At 41.8% G+C, this 16308-nt stretch overlaps 1 protein-coding gene across 4 annotated transcripts in view; it reads left to right on the top strand.

The window, feature by feature from the left end:
- Positions 1-15304, top strand: part of EHHADH (enoyl-CoA hydratase and 3-hydroxyacyl CoA dehydrogenase) — a 97587-nt gene extending 82283 nt beyond the window's left edge. For all 4 annotated transcript variants that reach the window (XM_012457678.3, XM_064366886.1, XM_012457697.3 and 1 more), the window contains 2 exons: positions 803-1144; positions 12393-15304. In XM_012457678.3, coding sequence (XP_012313101.1) covers positions 803-1144; positions 12393-13654 — 1604 coding nt within the window. In that variant the 3' untranslated portion in view covers positions 13655-15304. The remainder of the gene's footprint in view (positions 1-802; positions 1145-12392) is intronic.
- Positions 15305-16308: the final 1004 nt, after the last annotated feature.

Below are 16308 nucleotides of genomic sequence, written 5' to 3'. Positions count from 1 at the left end.
CTCTCCTTTGTTCCATTGAATTGTTTGGGCACCTGTGTTGAAAATCACTGGCTATAATTGTAAGAATTTATTTATGAAATCTCAATTCTCTTCCATTGATACATATGCCTTTCCTTGCATCAATATCATACTGTCTTCTTTTCTAGATATTTTATAGTTTTTATTACTATTAGAAATGGAGTTAAGGTTATTTTGAATCTAAAATATTCACTCAGCAATAGACACTAGGGGCTACTACAGGGGAGGGAGAGAGGGCAGCAAGGGTTGAAAAACCAGCTTTTAGGTACTATGCTCACTGCTGGGGTGATGGGATCATTCATATCCCAAACCTCAGCATCATGTGATATACCCACTTAACAAATCTGCACATGTATGCCCTCAACCTAAAAAGCTGAAATTATTTTTTAAATTAAAAATAAAATATTAACTCAGAACTGTTTTCCTTAGACTCATTAGCATTTAATATATATATTAATATTAATTATAATTTATACTTTATTTTAATTAATAGTTACTCTATTATAAAATTGTCTTGGCCTTGGATTAAAAAGAAAATACAACTTTTACGCCTAAATTAGGTAACCTACAATTGCTTTGAATCTACTAAATTCTATCTTATAGGACTATGTTGCAAAGATAGCAGAGATGTTAGTGTACATAGGTTTAGTGTGCATTAAATGTCTTAACGAATAGTCTTTAGTTTGTGCTTTGAATTTGAACCGGTTATTGTTATTATTATATATTCACATTCCCTTTGGACAAGTAACATTTCCAGAGCTCTGATCATTCTTATTCCTTTCAGATCAACCTTTAGAATCCCGTAGACTCTTCAACAAGCCAATTCAGAGCTTGCCCAACATGGACACCATTTTTAGTGAGGCCCTCTCGAAGATGCGGAAGCAGCACCCTGGGTGTCTTGCTCAGGAGGCTTGTGTCCGAGCGGTCCAGGCTGCTGTGCAGTATCCCTATGAAGTGGGCAGCAAGAAGGAGGAGGAGCTGTTTCAATATCTTTTGCAATCAGGGCAGGCGAGAGCCCTGCAATATGCTTTCTTAGCCGAAAGGAAAGCAAATAAGTGGTCATCTCCCTCCGGAGCATCGTGGAAAACAGCATCAGCACAGCCTGTCTCCTCAGTTGGTGTTGTCGGTAAGAGCATGGGGTAGTGAATGAAATCCTCCAAATCTGCTCATGTAATGTGCTACTATTTGCTTTGGGCCACCAGATGCTAGGTTTCACAGAAGACATGTTCTTGTGTTAGCTAAGCTAATTCTCACCCTGTGACCTCTCTTCTTTTACGTGAGAGGCCTAGAGACGCCAGCCTTCTCAACAGTGAGCTAAACATGAGTAGGGTGAAAGTCTGACCCTAGGTGTGACTCCAGACTGGGAATTTTTAATTTTATTTCTTTTGAGATAGAGTCTTGTTCTGTCACCCAGGCTGTCATCTCAGCTCACTGCAACCTCCACCTCCAGGGTTCAAGTGATTCTCTTGCCTCAGCCTCCTGAGTAGCTGTGACTACTGCCACCATGCCCAGCTAACTTTTTGTATTTTTAGTAGAGACAGGACTTCACCATGTAGGCCATGCTGGTCTCAAACTCCTGGCCTCAAGTGATCCACCTGCCTCAGCCTCCAGGCGTGAGCCACCATTCCTGGCCTGCCATTTTTCATTCTATGCTACCTCTGCCCTGTGTGAATCTCTCATTCCTGGATTTCCTAATGATGATTATTTGTACCACGTTTCAAGGTGTAGCCTGTCACTCTCATAGCTAGGTATTTGTCATGAAGTCTCTGTCTTTCCGGCCCCTGATCCATTCACTTCTCCTAGTTCAAAACCACTATCCTCAAATCCATCTAAACCCTGAAACCATGGCTTCCCTACTTTTTTTCTCTGGAATTTTCCCAAACAAAATACCTTCTTTCCTCAGAAGCCAGCTCCCTGATTGACTTCTCTGAGCCACTTTTCTACGCTTCACTTGCTCTTAGTCTTGGCTCAAGAATGGTCTTTGATGAATTTTCAATCCCTTGAGATGGTAAGCGAAACATTCTTCGTACCAGCTTAGGTACAGTCTTCTGGGGAGAGGGTCCATAGTTTATGAAAAGCATCAACTTTCTTTTCCTTTCATTCATTCTTTTTTTTTTAATTTAAGTTTTTTTAATCATAAAAGCATGCAAGAAAGTTATAATAGTGCAAAAAATTCTCATACACATTTTATCCAGATCCTCCAAATGTTAACATTTTACTATATTTATTTTATTTCCCTCTCTTTTCTGAACTCTAAGACTAAGTTACAGACTTATATGTGTTTCCTAAAACTAAATAGTCTCTTACATGACCACAGTATAATTTATTTTAAAACACAGGGCAATTAATATAGATAAAGGACGATTATCTAGTCTATAGCCCTTATTCTGATTTTTCTTTCTTTTTTATTTTTCTTTTTTCAACCATCTTTATGATTTTTAAGTATACAGTTCAGTGGGAATAAATACATGTATTTCCTTTCTTCCCCTTCATCTCCCTTCTCCCCTCCCCTTCCTGGTCTTTGGCAACCACTAATCTACTGTGTATCATCATGAGATCTACTTTTTAAGCTCCCACATATGAGTGAGAACATATGATATTTGCCTTTCTGTGTAAAAGCATCAACTTTCTTAACCCTTGCCCAGCTCTTTAGCTCAGTGTTCCCCAACCTTTTTGGCACCAGGGACCAGTTTCACGGAATACAATTTTTCCACAGATTGGGGGGTGATGGTTTTGGGATGAGACTGTTCCCCCTCAGCTCATCAGGCATTAGATTTTCATAAGGAGCACGCAGCCTAGATCCCTCACATGCGCAGTTCACAGTAGGATTCGGGCTCCTATGAGAATCTAGTGCCACCACTGATCTGCCAGGAGGCGGAGCTCAAGGCCATAATGCTCACTCGCCTGCCGCTCACTTCCTGCTGTGCAGCCCCATTCCTAACCGGTCATGGACCTGCTCTAGCACCAACCCAACTTGAGGCAAAGATCTCACTCCACATTCTCTCAATCTGTTGTCTCAATTCAACTTTGGTAACAAAGACTCTGTCTCTACTATAAATACACTGTGCTCCTTTCAGCTCTGACTGTTGAGGTCTCCCCTTGGTTCACCTGTGATTTCTTTTTTTTATGAGATGGAGTTTCGCTCTGTCACCCAGGCTGGAGTGCAATGGCACAATCTCAGTTCACTACAACCTCCACTTCCCAGTGATTCTTGTGCCTCGGCCTCCCCAGTAGCTGGGATTAAAGCTGCACATGACCACGCCTGGCTGACTTTTGTATTTTTAGTAGAGATGGGGTTTCACCACATTGGCCAGGCTGGTCTTGAACTCCTGACCTCAGGTGATCCACTTGCATGGGCCTCCCAAAGTGCTGGAATTGCAGCTGTGAGCCACTGTGCCCAGCCTCACTTGTGATTTTTTAAAGATGGGTAACTAGAGTGACAAAGAACTATGATTGTTCCTCTTTTTGTACTATTAAATATTTCACCAATACCAATATTTATTTCTAGTTGTTGTGTACTTAACCTCTTTCTTCTCCCTTCAATTCCTTCAAGCCAAGAATAATTAATGCAAATACTAGCAAGCTGGTAAGTGTGTCAGTATTGTGTTTGTCAACCATTGTTTGAGATAATTTCTTGATTTTGTTGTTGTGAGCCTTTCTTTAAAAGACTTCAGCAGGAGGCTGAGGCAGGAGAATTTCTCGAACCGGGACCCAGGAGGCAGAGGCTGCAGTGAGCCGAGCCTTTGCTGAACGTTTACTGCCTGGCTCACAGTTACCCACTTTGGCCCAAACCCTGCTGCCATCCTGGTTGTCCTCACTGTCTTGTAGCATCTGGGTTTTTTGCCTCCTGAGACTCGGGGATGTTCACCTCCCCTCACTTCCACATTCCACACTCGTCGCTTCTCCATAGGACATGGCGTTACCCTGAATATTTCTCCGCTTCCAAAATCTGAAGCCTCACCATTCACCACACCTCATATTTTCCTTGTATCTTTCTTTTTTGTTGTTGTTTTTTGAGACACTCTCACTCTGTCGCCCAGGCTGGAGTGCAGTAGTGTGATCTCAGCTCCCTGCAACCTCCGCCTCCCCGGTTCAAGCAACTCTCCTGCCTCAGCCTCCCGAGTAGCTGGGATTACAGGTGCACACCACCACGCCCAGCTAATTTTTTGTACTTTAGTAGAGATGGAGTTTCACCATGTTGCCCAGGCTGGTCGCCAACCCCTGAGCTCAGGCTATCCGCCCACCTCGGCCTCCCAAACTGCTGGGATTACAGGAGTGAGCCACCGCTCCCAGCCTCCTTGTATCTTAATGGGTTATTCCAACTACATCCATTGCTTGATCAGCTCCCCTTATCTTTATTTTCTCCTTTCTTCAGCTTTAATTTTTTTTTTTTTTTTTTTTTTTTTTTTTTTTTTTTTTGAGACGGAGTTTCACTCTTGTTACCCAGGCTGGAGTGCAATGGCGCGATCTCGGCTCACCGCAACCTCCGCCTCCTGGGTTCAGGCAATTCTCCTGCCTCAGCCTCCTGAGTAGCTGGGATTACAGGCACGCGCCACCGTGCCCAGCTAATTTTTTTGTATTAATAGAGACGGGGTTTCACAATGTTGACCAGGATGGTCTCGATCTCTCGACCTTGTGATCCACCCGCCTCGGCCTCCCAAAGTGCTGGGATTACATCTTCAGCTTTAATTTTACAAGTCATCGTTTCAGCCACTCTCGGGCCGAAGCCCGCAAACTCTGTGGTTCATGGCCCTTCCATCACGCTCCCCACACAATCCTAACTCTGACGATCCCGGTTGTTTGCTTGTTTCCATGAGCCCAGGCCCAGGCTCCTCAGCCCCGCTGGAGATGCGGTTCCAATTGGCTACCCTGCAAGTTCACATTCTCCCACCCCAACTGGGCCCCCAGGGCTGTCAGGACAAGAGAAGGTAGTTGATTGGAAACTGCAAAACTGGTATTCAAAACATCCTTTTTTAGTATTTACTTCTCTGGTCAAATTCAATTCACTGGTAGTCAAAAGCAGTCCTATGGCAGGGGAGCAGGCCTCCTTGCCCCTGTCTATATGTGTCTGTGAGGCAGGATTAGAGAACTGTATGAAGCCTGAAACCAAAGCGAGGAGGCCCGAGTTCGGAACCCTGCACTCTCCCTTTCAATGTAGCAAAGGTTTCTCAAAGCTAAAGTGTAGGATACAAGTTACTACATGAGTGAGAGCTATGCAGCCTTCTTGTTCTTGGGGGAATTGCAGGGGGTTAATAAATTTGGAAAACTGTGTTCTTAATGATTTAATATATTTATTATGTGTAGTTTTGAGTAATTTAATACACTTGGAAATTTAAGTAAATATGTTCTAGAGAGACCAAATCAGTCATTTCTGTTGGCTAATACATGCTATCTTCAAAACCAATCTTCCATGCTAGTAAATGCAAAGCATAGAAGCGTAATATATGAGGGGCTTTCCCAAAGCTGTTTCATCCACGGTGGGCTGGTTAGGCAACAGAACATCTGCTGCTGTCACAGGTAACCCAGAAAGCTCAGCAGCTTAACACAGTCAGTATTTATTTAACGCTTATTCCATAAGGTCATTCTAGGACCAGGGTTTTTTCCCACTAGTGGCTTTGTCATTCTCCATGACAAGGGTCAGCAAACTTTTTCTGTAAAGTTCCAGATAGTAAATATTTGAAGTTTTCTGGGCCATACAGTCTCTGTTGCAACTACTGAAGTCTACCATTGTGCACGAAAACAGCCACAGAGCTGGGCATGGTGGCACGTCCCTGAATTGCAGCCACTAGGGAGGCTGAGGCAGGAAGATCACTTGAGCCCAGGACATAGAGGCTGCAGTGAGCCTTGATGCCCCCACTGTACTCCATCCTGGGTAACAGAGCAAGACCCTACCTCTAAAAACAAACCAAACACAAACAAAGCAAAAACCCAGCCATAGACAATATGGAAACAAATTAGCATTGTGTTCCAATAAAATTTTATTTATGGACAATGAATTTTGAATGTGATATAATTTTTTGAGTGTCACAAAATGGTACTTTTTAAATTTTTTATTTAAAAATATAAAAACCTGTTTTTGCCTGCAGTCCGTACATCAGCAGAGGGCCGGGTTTGACCTGCAGGACACGGTTCACCCAGCCCTCGCGATAGGCCTCCTGCAGGGCCTCAGGTCGTTCTCTGCATTCTCTGCATCCGGGTGGCAATGCAGGATTTTGTGGGAGGTTTTAGGAGCCAGTTCTAGGACCCACATTGCCCCCAGTCACCGCCATCATATTTCATTGACCACAGTTACTCACAGGCCCCACCAGGATGCAAGGGGTCTACAAAGTGCAGTCTTCTGTGTGCCAGGAGGAAAATGAAATGGCGTTGGGAACAAACAGAGACATTTTTCATCAAGTAATTTTGCTTCATTTTCCATTTTTCTTGCCGTTGCTTAAAAATGTTTCTCCCTTTGCTTTTCCCTTCCTCGACCTGGATGGTTCAACTTCCTCAATTTTACCTATTACAATCTAATCTTCCTTTAAGCTCCATTTCAAATGGCTTTGTCTTGAAGCTTTTCTTGATTCAACCATCTGAATGTAATTTTTTCCCTTTGAATCAAAGAAATTTGAACTTTTCGCATCATTTGCTTTACCATCTGGAATGGATATTTGTGAACTCTGCTTTCTACTGCTAGATCAGAGGCTCCCTGAAGGTTGATGCTCTTCATGTTTTTTAATGACAGTTTAATTGAGATGTAACTCTCATATAAAATTCACTCTCTTATTTATGTATTTATGAATTTTAGTTTTTTTTAAGAATGGATCTTGCTGTGTTACCCAGGTTGGGATGCAGTGGTGCAATCTCGGTTCACTGCAACCTCCACCTCACAGGTTCAAGCAATTCTTGTTCCTCAGGCTCCCGAGTAGCTGGGATGATATGTGTGTGCCACTATGCCTGGCTAATTTTTGTATTTTTAATAGAGATGCGGTTTTGCCATGTTGGCCAGGCTGGTCTCAAACTCCTGACCTCAAGTGATCCACCTGCCTCAGCTTCTCAAAGTGCTGGGATTACAGGCATGAGACACTGTGCCAGGCCAAAATTCTCCCTTTTAAAGCAATTTAATGTAAAATGGTACAGCTGCAGCTGGGCACGGTGGCTCATGATTGTAATCCTAGCATTCTGGGGGAGCGTGGCAAGTGGATCACCTGAGGTCAGGAGTTCGAGACCAGCCTGGCCAACACGGTGAAACCCCGTCTCCACTAAAAATACAAAAAAATTAGCCAGGCATGGTGGCGGGCACTTGTAATCCCAGCTACTTCAGAGGCTGAGGCACAAGAATTGCTTGAACTCAGGAGACAGAGGTTGCAGTGAGCCGAGATCACGCCACTGCGCTCCAGTCTGGGTGACAGGGCAAGACTCCATCTCAAAAAATAAATAAATAAATAATAAAATGGTACAGCTGCTATGAACAACAGTATGGCAGTTCAAAAAGGTAAAAATTACCATATGATCCAGTGATCCCACTTCTGGATATTTACCCCAAAGAATTTAAAGCAGGGGCCAGGCCCAGTGGCTCATGCCTGTAATCCCAGCACTTTGGGAGGCCAAGGCAAGCAGATCACTTGAGGTCAGGAGTTTGAGACCAGCCTGACCAACACAGTGAAATCCCATCTCTACTAAAAATACAAAAATTAGCTGGATGTGGTGGTGCACACCTGTAATCCCAGCTACTTGGGAGGCTGAGGCAGGAGAATCACTTGAACCCAGGAGGTGAGGTTGCAGTGAGCTGAGAGCCACCACTATACTCCAGCCTGGGTGACAGAGCAAGACACCATCTCAAAAAAAAAAAAAAAAGTCTGGGCACGGTGGCTCATGCCTATAATCCCAGCACTTTGGGAGGCTGAGATGGGCGGATCATGAGGTCAAGAGATGGAGACCGTCCTGGCCAACATGGTGAAACCCCATCTCTACTAAAATACAAAAATTAGCTGAGCATAGTGGTGCACACCTGTAGTCCCAGCTACTCGGGAGGCTGAGGCAGGAGAAATGCTTGAACCCGGGAGGCGGAGGTTGCGGTGAGCTGAGATTGCGCCACTGCGCCTGGCGACAGAACAAGACTCTGTCTCAAAAAAAAAAAAAGAAAAAGAAAGAATTGAAACAGGGACTCAAATAGATATTTATACACTCATGTTTATAACAGCATTATTCACAATAGCCCAAAGGTACAAGCAACCCAAATTGAAGGATGAACGGGTAAATAAAATTTGGTGTATGCATACAATGGAATATTATTCAGCCTTAAAAAAGGAAGAAAATTCTGACACGTTACAACATAGATGAACCATGAGGACATACTACTAAGTGAAAGAAGCCAAGCACAAACAATCAAATACTGTGTAATTCCATTTATATGAGGTATCTAGAGTAGTCAGATTCACAGATACAGAAAATAGAATGGTTGGCCAGGGTTGGGGAGAGGGAACATGGGGAGTTATCATTTAGTAGGTACAGAGTTTCCATTTTGCTATTTGAAAAAGTTCTGATGATGGTTGTATAACATTGTGACGGCATTTAATGCCACTGAACTTAAAAATGGTTATGATGGTAAATCATATGTGTATTTTGCCACAATTTTTAAAAATAAGAAAATGCATAGTAACAGTATCACCAAAAAAGAATACTATTCAGTGGTTTTTAGGTACTGACAGAGTTATGCAACCATTGTCACATCAACTTTAGAACATTCTCATCACTCCTCAAAGAAATCCGGTGCCCATCAATACTCGCTCGCCATCGCCCCTCCCTCCAGCACTTGGCAACCGAGAGTCTACCTTCTGTCTCTATGGATTTGCCTTTTCTGGACATTTCACATAAATGGAACTATACAATGTGTAGCCTTTTGTGTTTGGGTTTTTTTTTTTTTTTTTCGAGATGATGCCTCACTCTGTCACCCAGGCTGGAGTGCAGTGGCGCAATCTCAACTCATTGCAACCTCTGTCTCCTAAGCCCAAGCAATCCTCCCACCTCAGCCTCCTGAGGAGCTGGGACCATAGGCACATGCCACCACACCTGGGTAATGTTTTGCGTTTCTGGTAGAGATGGGGTTTTACCATGTTGGCCAGGCTGGTCTCGAACTGCTGAATTCAAGTGATCTTGCCCCTTGGCCTCCCAAAGTGCTGGGTTTACAGGTGTGAGCCACTGCACCTGGCCCTGGCTTGTTTAACTTAGCATAATGCTTTCAAGATTCATTCATGTTATACCATGTATCACTACTTTATTCTTCCCACCCCACAGAGTTTTGCTCTTGTTGCCCAGGCTAGAGTGCAATGGCATGATCTTGGCTCACTGCAACCTTCGCCTCCCAGGTTCAAGTGATTCTCCTGCCTCAACCTCCCAAGTAGCTGGGATTACAGGTGTGCACCACCACATCCAGCTAACTTTTGTATTTTTAGTAGAGGTGGGGTTTCATCGTGTTGGTCAGGCTGGTCTTGAACTCCTGACCTCAAGTGATCCGCCCACCTCATATTTTATTCCTTTTTATGTCTGAATTAATATTCTCCATTTTGTGTATCCATTCACCAGTTGATGGACATTCAAATTGCTTCTATTTCTGGCTAATTTTTTGATGTCAGAAAGTGAAATTTATTTTTATTGTATAAATGCAAAAATTACAGGAAAATATTTTAAAGCTTTAAAAAAATGACTAGTGACATGATACAGGAAAATTGCAAAGCAGAGAACTACACTAAGTTAATAAATTGCATTGAAAATGTCTCACTGTATCTCAGATTTTGAAAGATTCCATTTCTGTGGAAGACAGTTGATTCTGTTGAAGATATAATGACCCCCAATTTAATTAATAGATGATGATAGCTACTGATCTATTTCTTATGGGGACGAGATAGGAACAATGTGTATAAGTTCTGTGAACATGTAATAAACACAATTTTCTGGATCCAGCATTAGCTCGGGGTTTCTGAAATTATTTTAAATTTTGGATTTGGGGGTATATGTGCAGGTTTGTTACATGGGTGTATGTATTATGTGATGCCAAAGTTTGGGCTTCTAATGTTCGCTCAAGTAGTGAACATAGTACCCAGTAGGTAGGTTTTCAACCCTTCCCTCTTCCCTCACTCCCCCTTTTGGAATCCCCAGTGTTTATTTTTCCCATCTTTGGGGCCATGTGTAACCAATGTTTAGCTCACACTTGTAAGTGAGAGCATGCAGTATTTGGTTTTCCGTTTCTGTGTTAATTTGCTTAGGATAATGGCCTCCAGCTGCATCTATGTTGTTGCAAATGTGTGATTTTATTCTTTTTTATGGCTGCATTTGGCTATTTTGAATAATGCTGCTAATGAACATTCATGTACAAGCTTTATGTGGACATATATTTTCAGTTCTCTTGGAGATTTAGATATCAGTGGAATTGTTGGATCATATAGTAACTCCATGTTTAACATTTTGAGTAACTGCTAAACTGTTTTTCACAGGAACTGTACCATTTAAAATTTTTCCAGCAATGTATCACTGTTCTAATTTCTCCAGATCCTCACCAAAATCTGTTATTGTCTGTCTTTTTCATTATTGCCCTCCTAGTAGGTTTGAAGTGTTACCTCACTGTGGTTTTGATTTGCATTTCCTAATGACTATTGATGTCGAACATCTTTTCATGTGCTTATTGGCCATGTGTTGTTTGTGCTTTGGGTGTCATATCTTAGAAACCATTGCCTAATTCAAGATCACAAAGATGTATCCATCAGACTTACTCCTAAGATCTGCTCCTAAGAATTTTATAGTTTTAGCTCTTACATTTAGGCCTATGATTCATTTTGAGTTAGTTTTTGTATATGGTGTGAGGAAGGGTCCAACTTCATTCTTTTGCATGCGGATATCCAGTTGTTCCAGCATCATTTGTTGAAAAGACTATACTTTATCCATTGAATGTTCTTGGCAGTCTTGTTAAAAATCAATTAGCTGGGGCCGGGCGCGGTGGCTCAAGCCTGTAATCCCAGCACTTTGGGAGGCCGAGGCGGGTGGATCACGAGGTCAAGAGATCGAGACCATCCTGGTCAACATGGTGAAACCCCGTCTCTACTAATACAAAAAAAATTAGCTGGGCATGGTGGCACGTGCCTGTAATCCCAGCTACCCAGGAGGCTGAGGCAGGAGAATTGCCTGAACCCAGGAGGCGGAGGTTGCGGTGAGCCGAGATCACGCCATTGCACTCCAGCCTGGGTAACGAGAGCAAAACTCCGTCTCAAAAAAAAAAAAAAAACAATTGGCCATAATTGTATGGGTTTATTTTTGGCTGTCAGTTCTATTCTGCTGATCTATATGTCTATCCTTTTGCCATTATCACACTGTCTTGAATACTGTAGGATGTTTTTGTTTGTTTGTTTGTTTTTTGTTTTTGAGACAGGATCTTAATCTGTCACCCAGGCTAGAGTGCAGTAGTGTGATCATAGCTCACTGCAATCCTCGAACTCCTGGGTTCAAGATATCCTCTTGCTTCATCATCTCAAATAGCTGTGACTATAGGCATGCACCATCAAGACTGGCTAATTTTTAATTTTTTATAGAGATGGAGTCTCACTATGTTGCCCAGGCTGGTCCCAAACTCTTGGCCTGAAGCAATCCACTCACCTTGGCCTCCCAAAGTTCTGGGATTACAGGCATGAGCCACCTCACCCAGCCTCTAATAGTTTTGTCATATGATTTGAAATTGGGAAGAGTGAATCCTCCAACTTTGTTCTTCTTTTTCAGTATTGTTTTAGCTCTTCTGGTTTTCTTGCATTTCTCTGTGAATTTTAGGATCAGCTTATTGATTCTGCAAAAAACCAGCTGGGATTTTTTAGGAATTGTGTTGGTTCTTCACATCAATTTGGGTAGTATTCCCACCTTAACAATATTAAGTTGCCTGATACATAAATATTTAATGTTTTTCCATTTATTTAGGTCTTATTTAATTTCTGTTAACAGTGTTTCATAGTTTTTAGTGTACAAATCCTCCTATTCTTTATTAAATTTATTCCTGTTTATTATTCTTTTTGATGCTATTGTAAGTAGAATTGTTTAACTTTATATTCAGATTGTTCATTGCTAATATATAGAAATATACTTGATTTTTGTATATCAATTGTGTACCCTACAATCTTGTTTGACTCATTTGTTAGTTTTTATAGTTTCTATTTGTGTGTGTGAATCCATCTAGCTTTTATATCCTCTGAAACACTTAACAGAGTGCAGAGTCTTAACTAGTACTCAATCCATTTGTGTTTCTTCAATTTCTTTAAATATCACATTGTCACATAAGCCTTCCATCCGGTGAATAACATTTATCAGTTTGCAATACCACTGAGTCATTCTTTTTCTCCTTCAATTTTTATCTGCAGGCTTGGGAACAATGGGCCGAGGCATTGTCATTTCTTTTGCAAGGGCCAGGATTCCTGTGATTGCTGTAGACTCAGACAAAAACCAGCTGGCAACTGCAAACAAGATAATAACCTCTGTCTTGGACAAAGAAGCATCCAAAATGCAACAGAGTGGCCACCCTTGGTCAGGACCAAAACCCAGGTTAACTTCATCTATGAAGGAGCTTGGTGGTGTAGATTTAGTCATTGAAGCAGTATTTGAGGACATGAGCCTGAAGAAGCAGGTCTTTGCTGAACTCTCAGCTGTGTGCAAACCAGAAGCTTTTTTGTGCACCAATACTTCAGCCCTGGACGTTGATGAGATTGCTTCTTCCACAAATCGTCCTCACTTGGTCATTGGCACTCACTTCTTTTCACCAGCTCATATCATGAAGTTGTTAGAGGTTATTCCCAGCCAATACTCTTCCCCCACTACTATTGCCACTGTTATGAACTTATCAAAAAAGATTAAAAAGATTGGGGTCGTTGTAGGCAACTGTTTTGGATTTGTGGGGAATCGAATGTTGAATCCTTATTACAATCAGACATATTTCTTATTAGAAGAAGGCAGCAAGCCAGAGGAGATAGATCAGGTGCTGGAAGAGTTTGGTTTTAAAATGGGACCTTTTAGAGTGTCCGATCTTGCTGGATTAGATGTAGGCTGGAAATCCAGAAAGGGGCAAGGTCTTACCGGACCTACACTGCCTCCAGGAACTCCTGCCCGAAAAAGAGGCAATAGGAGATATTGCCCAATTCCTGATGTGCTCTGTGAATTAGGACGATTTGGCCAGAAGACAGGTAAGGGCTGGTATCAATATGACAAGCCATTGGGTAGGATTCACAAACCTGACCCCTGGCTTTCCAACTTCCTATCACAGTATAGAGAAACCCACCACATTGAACCACGTGCAATCAGCCGGGATGAGATCCTCGAGCGCTGCTTATATTCACTTATCAATGAAGCATTCCATATCTTGGGAGAAGGGATAGCTGCTAGCCCAGAGCACATCGATGTTGTCTATTTACATGGATACGGATGGCCAAGGCACAGGGGCGGGCCCATGTTCTATGCTTCCACAGTTGGGTTGCCCATAGTTCTAGAGAAGTTGCAGAAATATTACAGGCAGAACCCTGATATTCCCCAACTGGAGCCCAGTGACTATCTAAAAAAGCTGGCTTCTCAGGGAAACCCTCCCCTGAAAGAATGGCAAAGCTTGGCAGGCCCCCCCAGCAGCAAATTGTGATTCAGCCTCTCAGCTTATGCCCCACTTGCTAGCATCAGGTAATGCTCACTGAATTTCAGTGAAATTAAATCCAAAAATCCAAAGTAAGATTGTCCTGAAATACAAAGCGAAAGAAATAATCAGTAGAGTCTTCTGTGCGACGACGCTGATGGTCAGATCTTCAGGCGTGTGCTTCTCATGCCTCTGAATCTGTCCCTATCCGATGAACTCAATGCATGAACTTGTGTGAATGTAATTCCATAATAGCTGATGAAAGAGGCTCAGGGATAAGTTATGATTCTCAAGTGCATTGATCATTGGAGAAATGTGTCGATTAATAAATGATAAATGCAGCTAAGTCGTACGTTCATTCTGACCCCTTTCAACCTCACACACATAGTATTGATCAGAAGTCTTATGAATCATACATACACTCAACGAACATTAAAGTTGTAAGAAAAACACAGTTGGAAATTGGTAAGGGATCCGAGTACTTCAAACCAGCACAGGGAACTCGGGGTCGTGTGGCAAATCATGCTCAATGTATCACTTCTGTGCAAGCCTCAGTAATGTGTGTGATAATTTCCCTAAGCCCAGGGGACGACCTAGTCTTTCCTCTTCTGTTTATGGAGAAATGATAGAAAGTAGTAAGTTGTTAACTTAGTGTAAGAAGGGTCTTGGAGAACATCTAACCTTCTAGGAGTTCCCAATTCCGTGATAGAGTGATGATACCAGACCCCTGTTACGACAAGCCTTTGTGATTTTACATATGGAAATGACTGAATCTGGAGAAATCTAAAATTGTTGCAAAACATATTTTGTATAATTTTGTTATGAGTTCTCTTTTTACTTTTTGACTTCTGTAGTTAAAAATTAAGGGGCTGGTCAATACAAAAACTTGTACACAAATATTTATAGCAGAATTACTCATAATGGTCAAAAGCTGGATACAACCCAAATGTCTATTAACTAATGAATAGATAAGCCAATCTGATATATCCATGCAGTGGACTATTATTCAGCCATAAAAAATGAAGGGCCAGGCACAGTGGCTCACACCTGTAATCCCAGCACTTTGGGAGGCTGAGGCAGGAGGATTGCTTGAGGCCAGAAATTCAAGACCAGCCTGGGCAACATAACAAAACCGTGTCTCTACAAAAACTAAAAAGAAATTTAGCTGGATATGGTGGCACACGCATGTAATTCCAGCTACTTGGGAGGCTGAGGTGGGAGGATCTCTTGAGTCCAAGAGGTTGAGGCTGCAGTGAGCTGTGATCATGCCACTACACTCCAGGCTGGGCAACAGAGTGAGACCTCGTCTCAAAAAAAAAAAAAAGTATGTATTGATACATTCTACGAGATGAATCTTGAAGGCATTATGCTAAGTAAAAGAAGCCAGCCACAAAAGGCCACATACTGTATGAACGTTTTTATGAAATATCCTAAACCGGTGAATCTCTAGAGACAGAAAGTACATTAGTGGTTGCCTGAGGCTGGAATTGTTGGGGAGTGATGAATGGGGAGTACAGGATTCATCTAATGGGCACAGGATTTCTTTATGCTTCATGAAAATGGTCTGAACTTATTGTGGTAATGGTCACATAACTGATTTTAAGTGAGTGAATTATATGGTATGTGAATTATATCTCAATAAAGTTGTTAGTAAATGGGGCTGAAGACGTTATCCTTCAGTGTGGTGTAAATGAAGTTTCGCAATATTTTCACCTGTGAACTCAAACAAAATGATAAAAGTTCTCATGTGAAAATCTCCAATGAAGAGTGTAAGTTTCTCATTGTTAAAAAGCAAACAAAAGAAAACCAGCAAAAAATTCAAGTGTGCTTTGAATTGTACAGAGCACAATTACTTATGTTTGAAATGTATACTACTTCATTTTATATAATTTGGTTTGTGAATTTAAAGACATCAGTGGAGATGATTCCTGAAAGTAGTGATTTTTGTCTCCAAAGTGATTTGTTTTCAAATTAATGTTAAAAAAAGAGAAAACTCCACTAACTTTTTCTTCAAACCTGGAATTAATTTTATTTTGAGTTCTTATAATTTATTTTCACCCTACACTAGCCTCTAGATTGAGGTTTTGAAACTAGAGGGTCTGTGAATAGATTTTATGACTCAATAACCCCTGAAATGTTATGGTAAAGTTTGTGTATATGTATCTGAGTGCATTTCTTGGAAGAGGTGCCGTATCTTGCATTGTATTCCAAAAGGTATCACAATAAAGGTTAAGGACCAATAGGAAATGGGAAGAGCGGCTGGACGTGGTGGCTCACGCCTGTAATCCTAGCGCTGTAGGAGGCCGAGGTGAGCAGATCACTTGAGGTCAGGAGTTCTGAGACCAGCCTGGCTAACATGGCGAAACCCTGTCTCTACCAAAAATACAAAAATTAGCCAGGCATGGCAGCGCATGCCTGTAGTCCCAGCTACTCGGGAGGCTGAAGCAGAATAATCGCTTAAACCTGGGAGGCAGAAGTCGTAGTGAGCCAAGATCACGCCACTGTACTCTAGCCTGGGTGACAGAGCAAGACTCCATCTCAAGGTAAAAAAAAAAAAAAAAAAAAAAGAAAGAAAATTGGAAGATGAAATATGAGTTTATTCCTTATTTTACATCAAATGTAACCAAACTAATTCTAATTTGCTGAGTCCTGCATATACTAGT

This window comes from Aotus nancymaae, unplaced genomic scaffold, assembly GCF_030222135.1.
Source record: "Aotus nancymaae isolate 86718 unplaced genomic scaffold, 86718_ANA_hifiasm-v0.15.2.pri h1tg000067l, whole genome shotgun sequence".
NCBI lineage: Eukaryota > Metazoa > Chordata > Mammalia > Primates > Aotidae > Aotus > Aotus nancymaae.
This window is presented reverse-complemented; position numbering and strand designations above follow the sequence as displayed.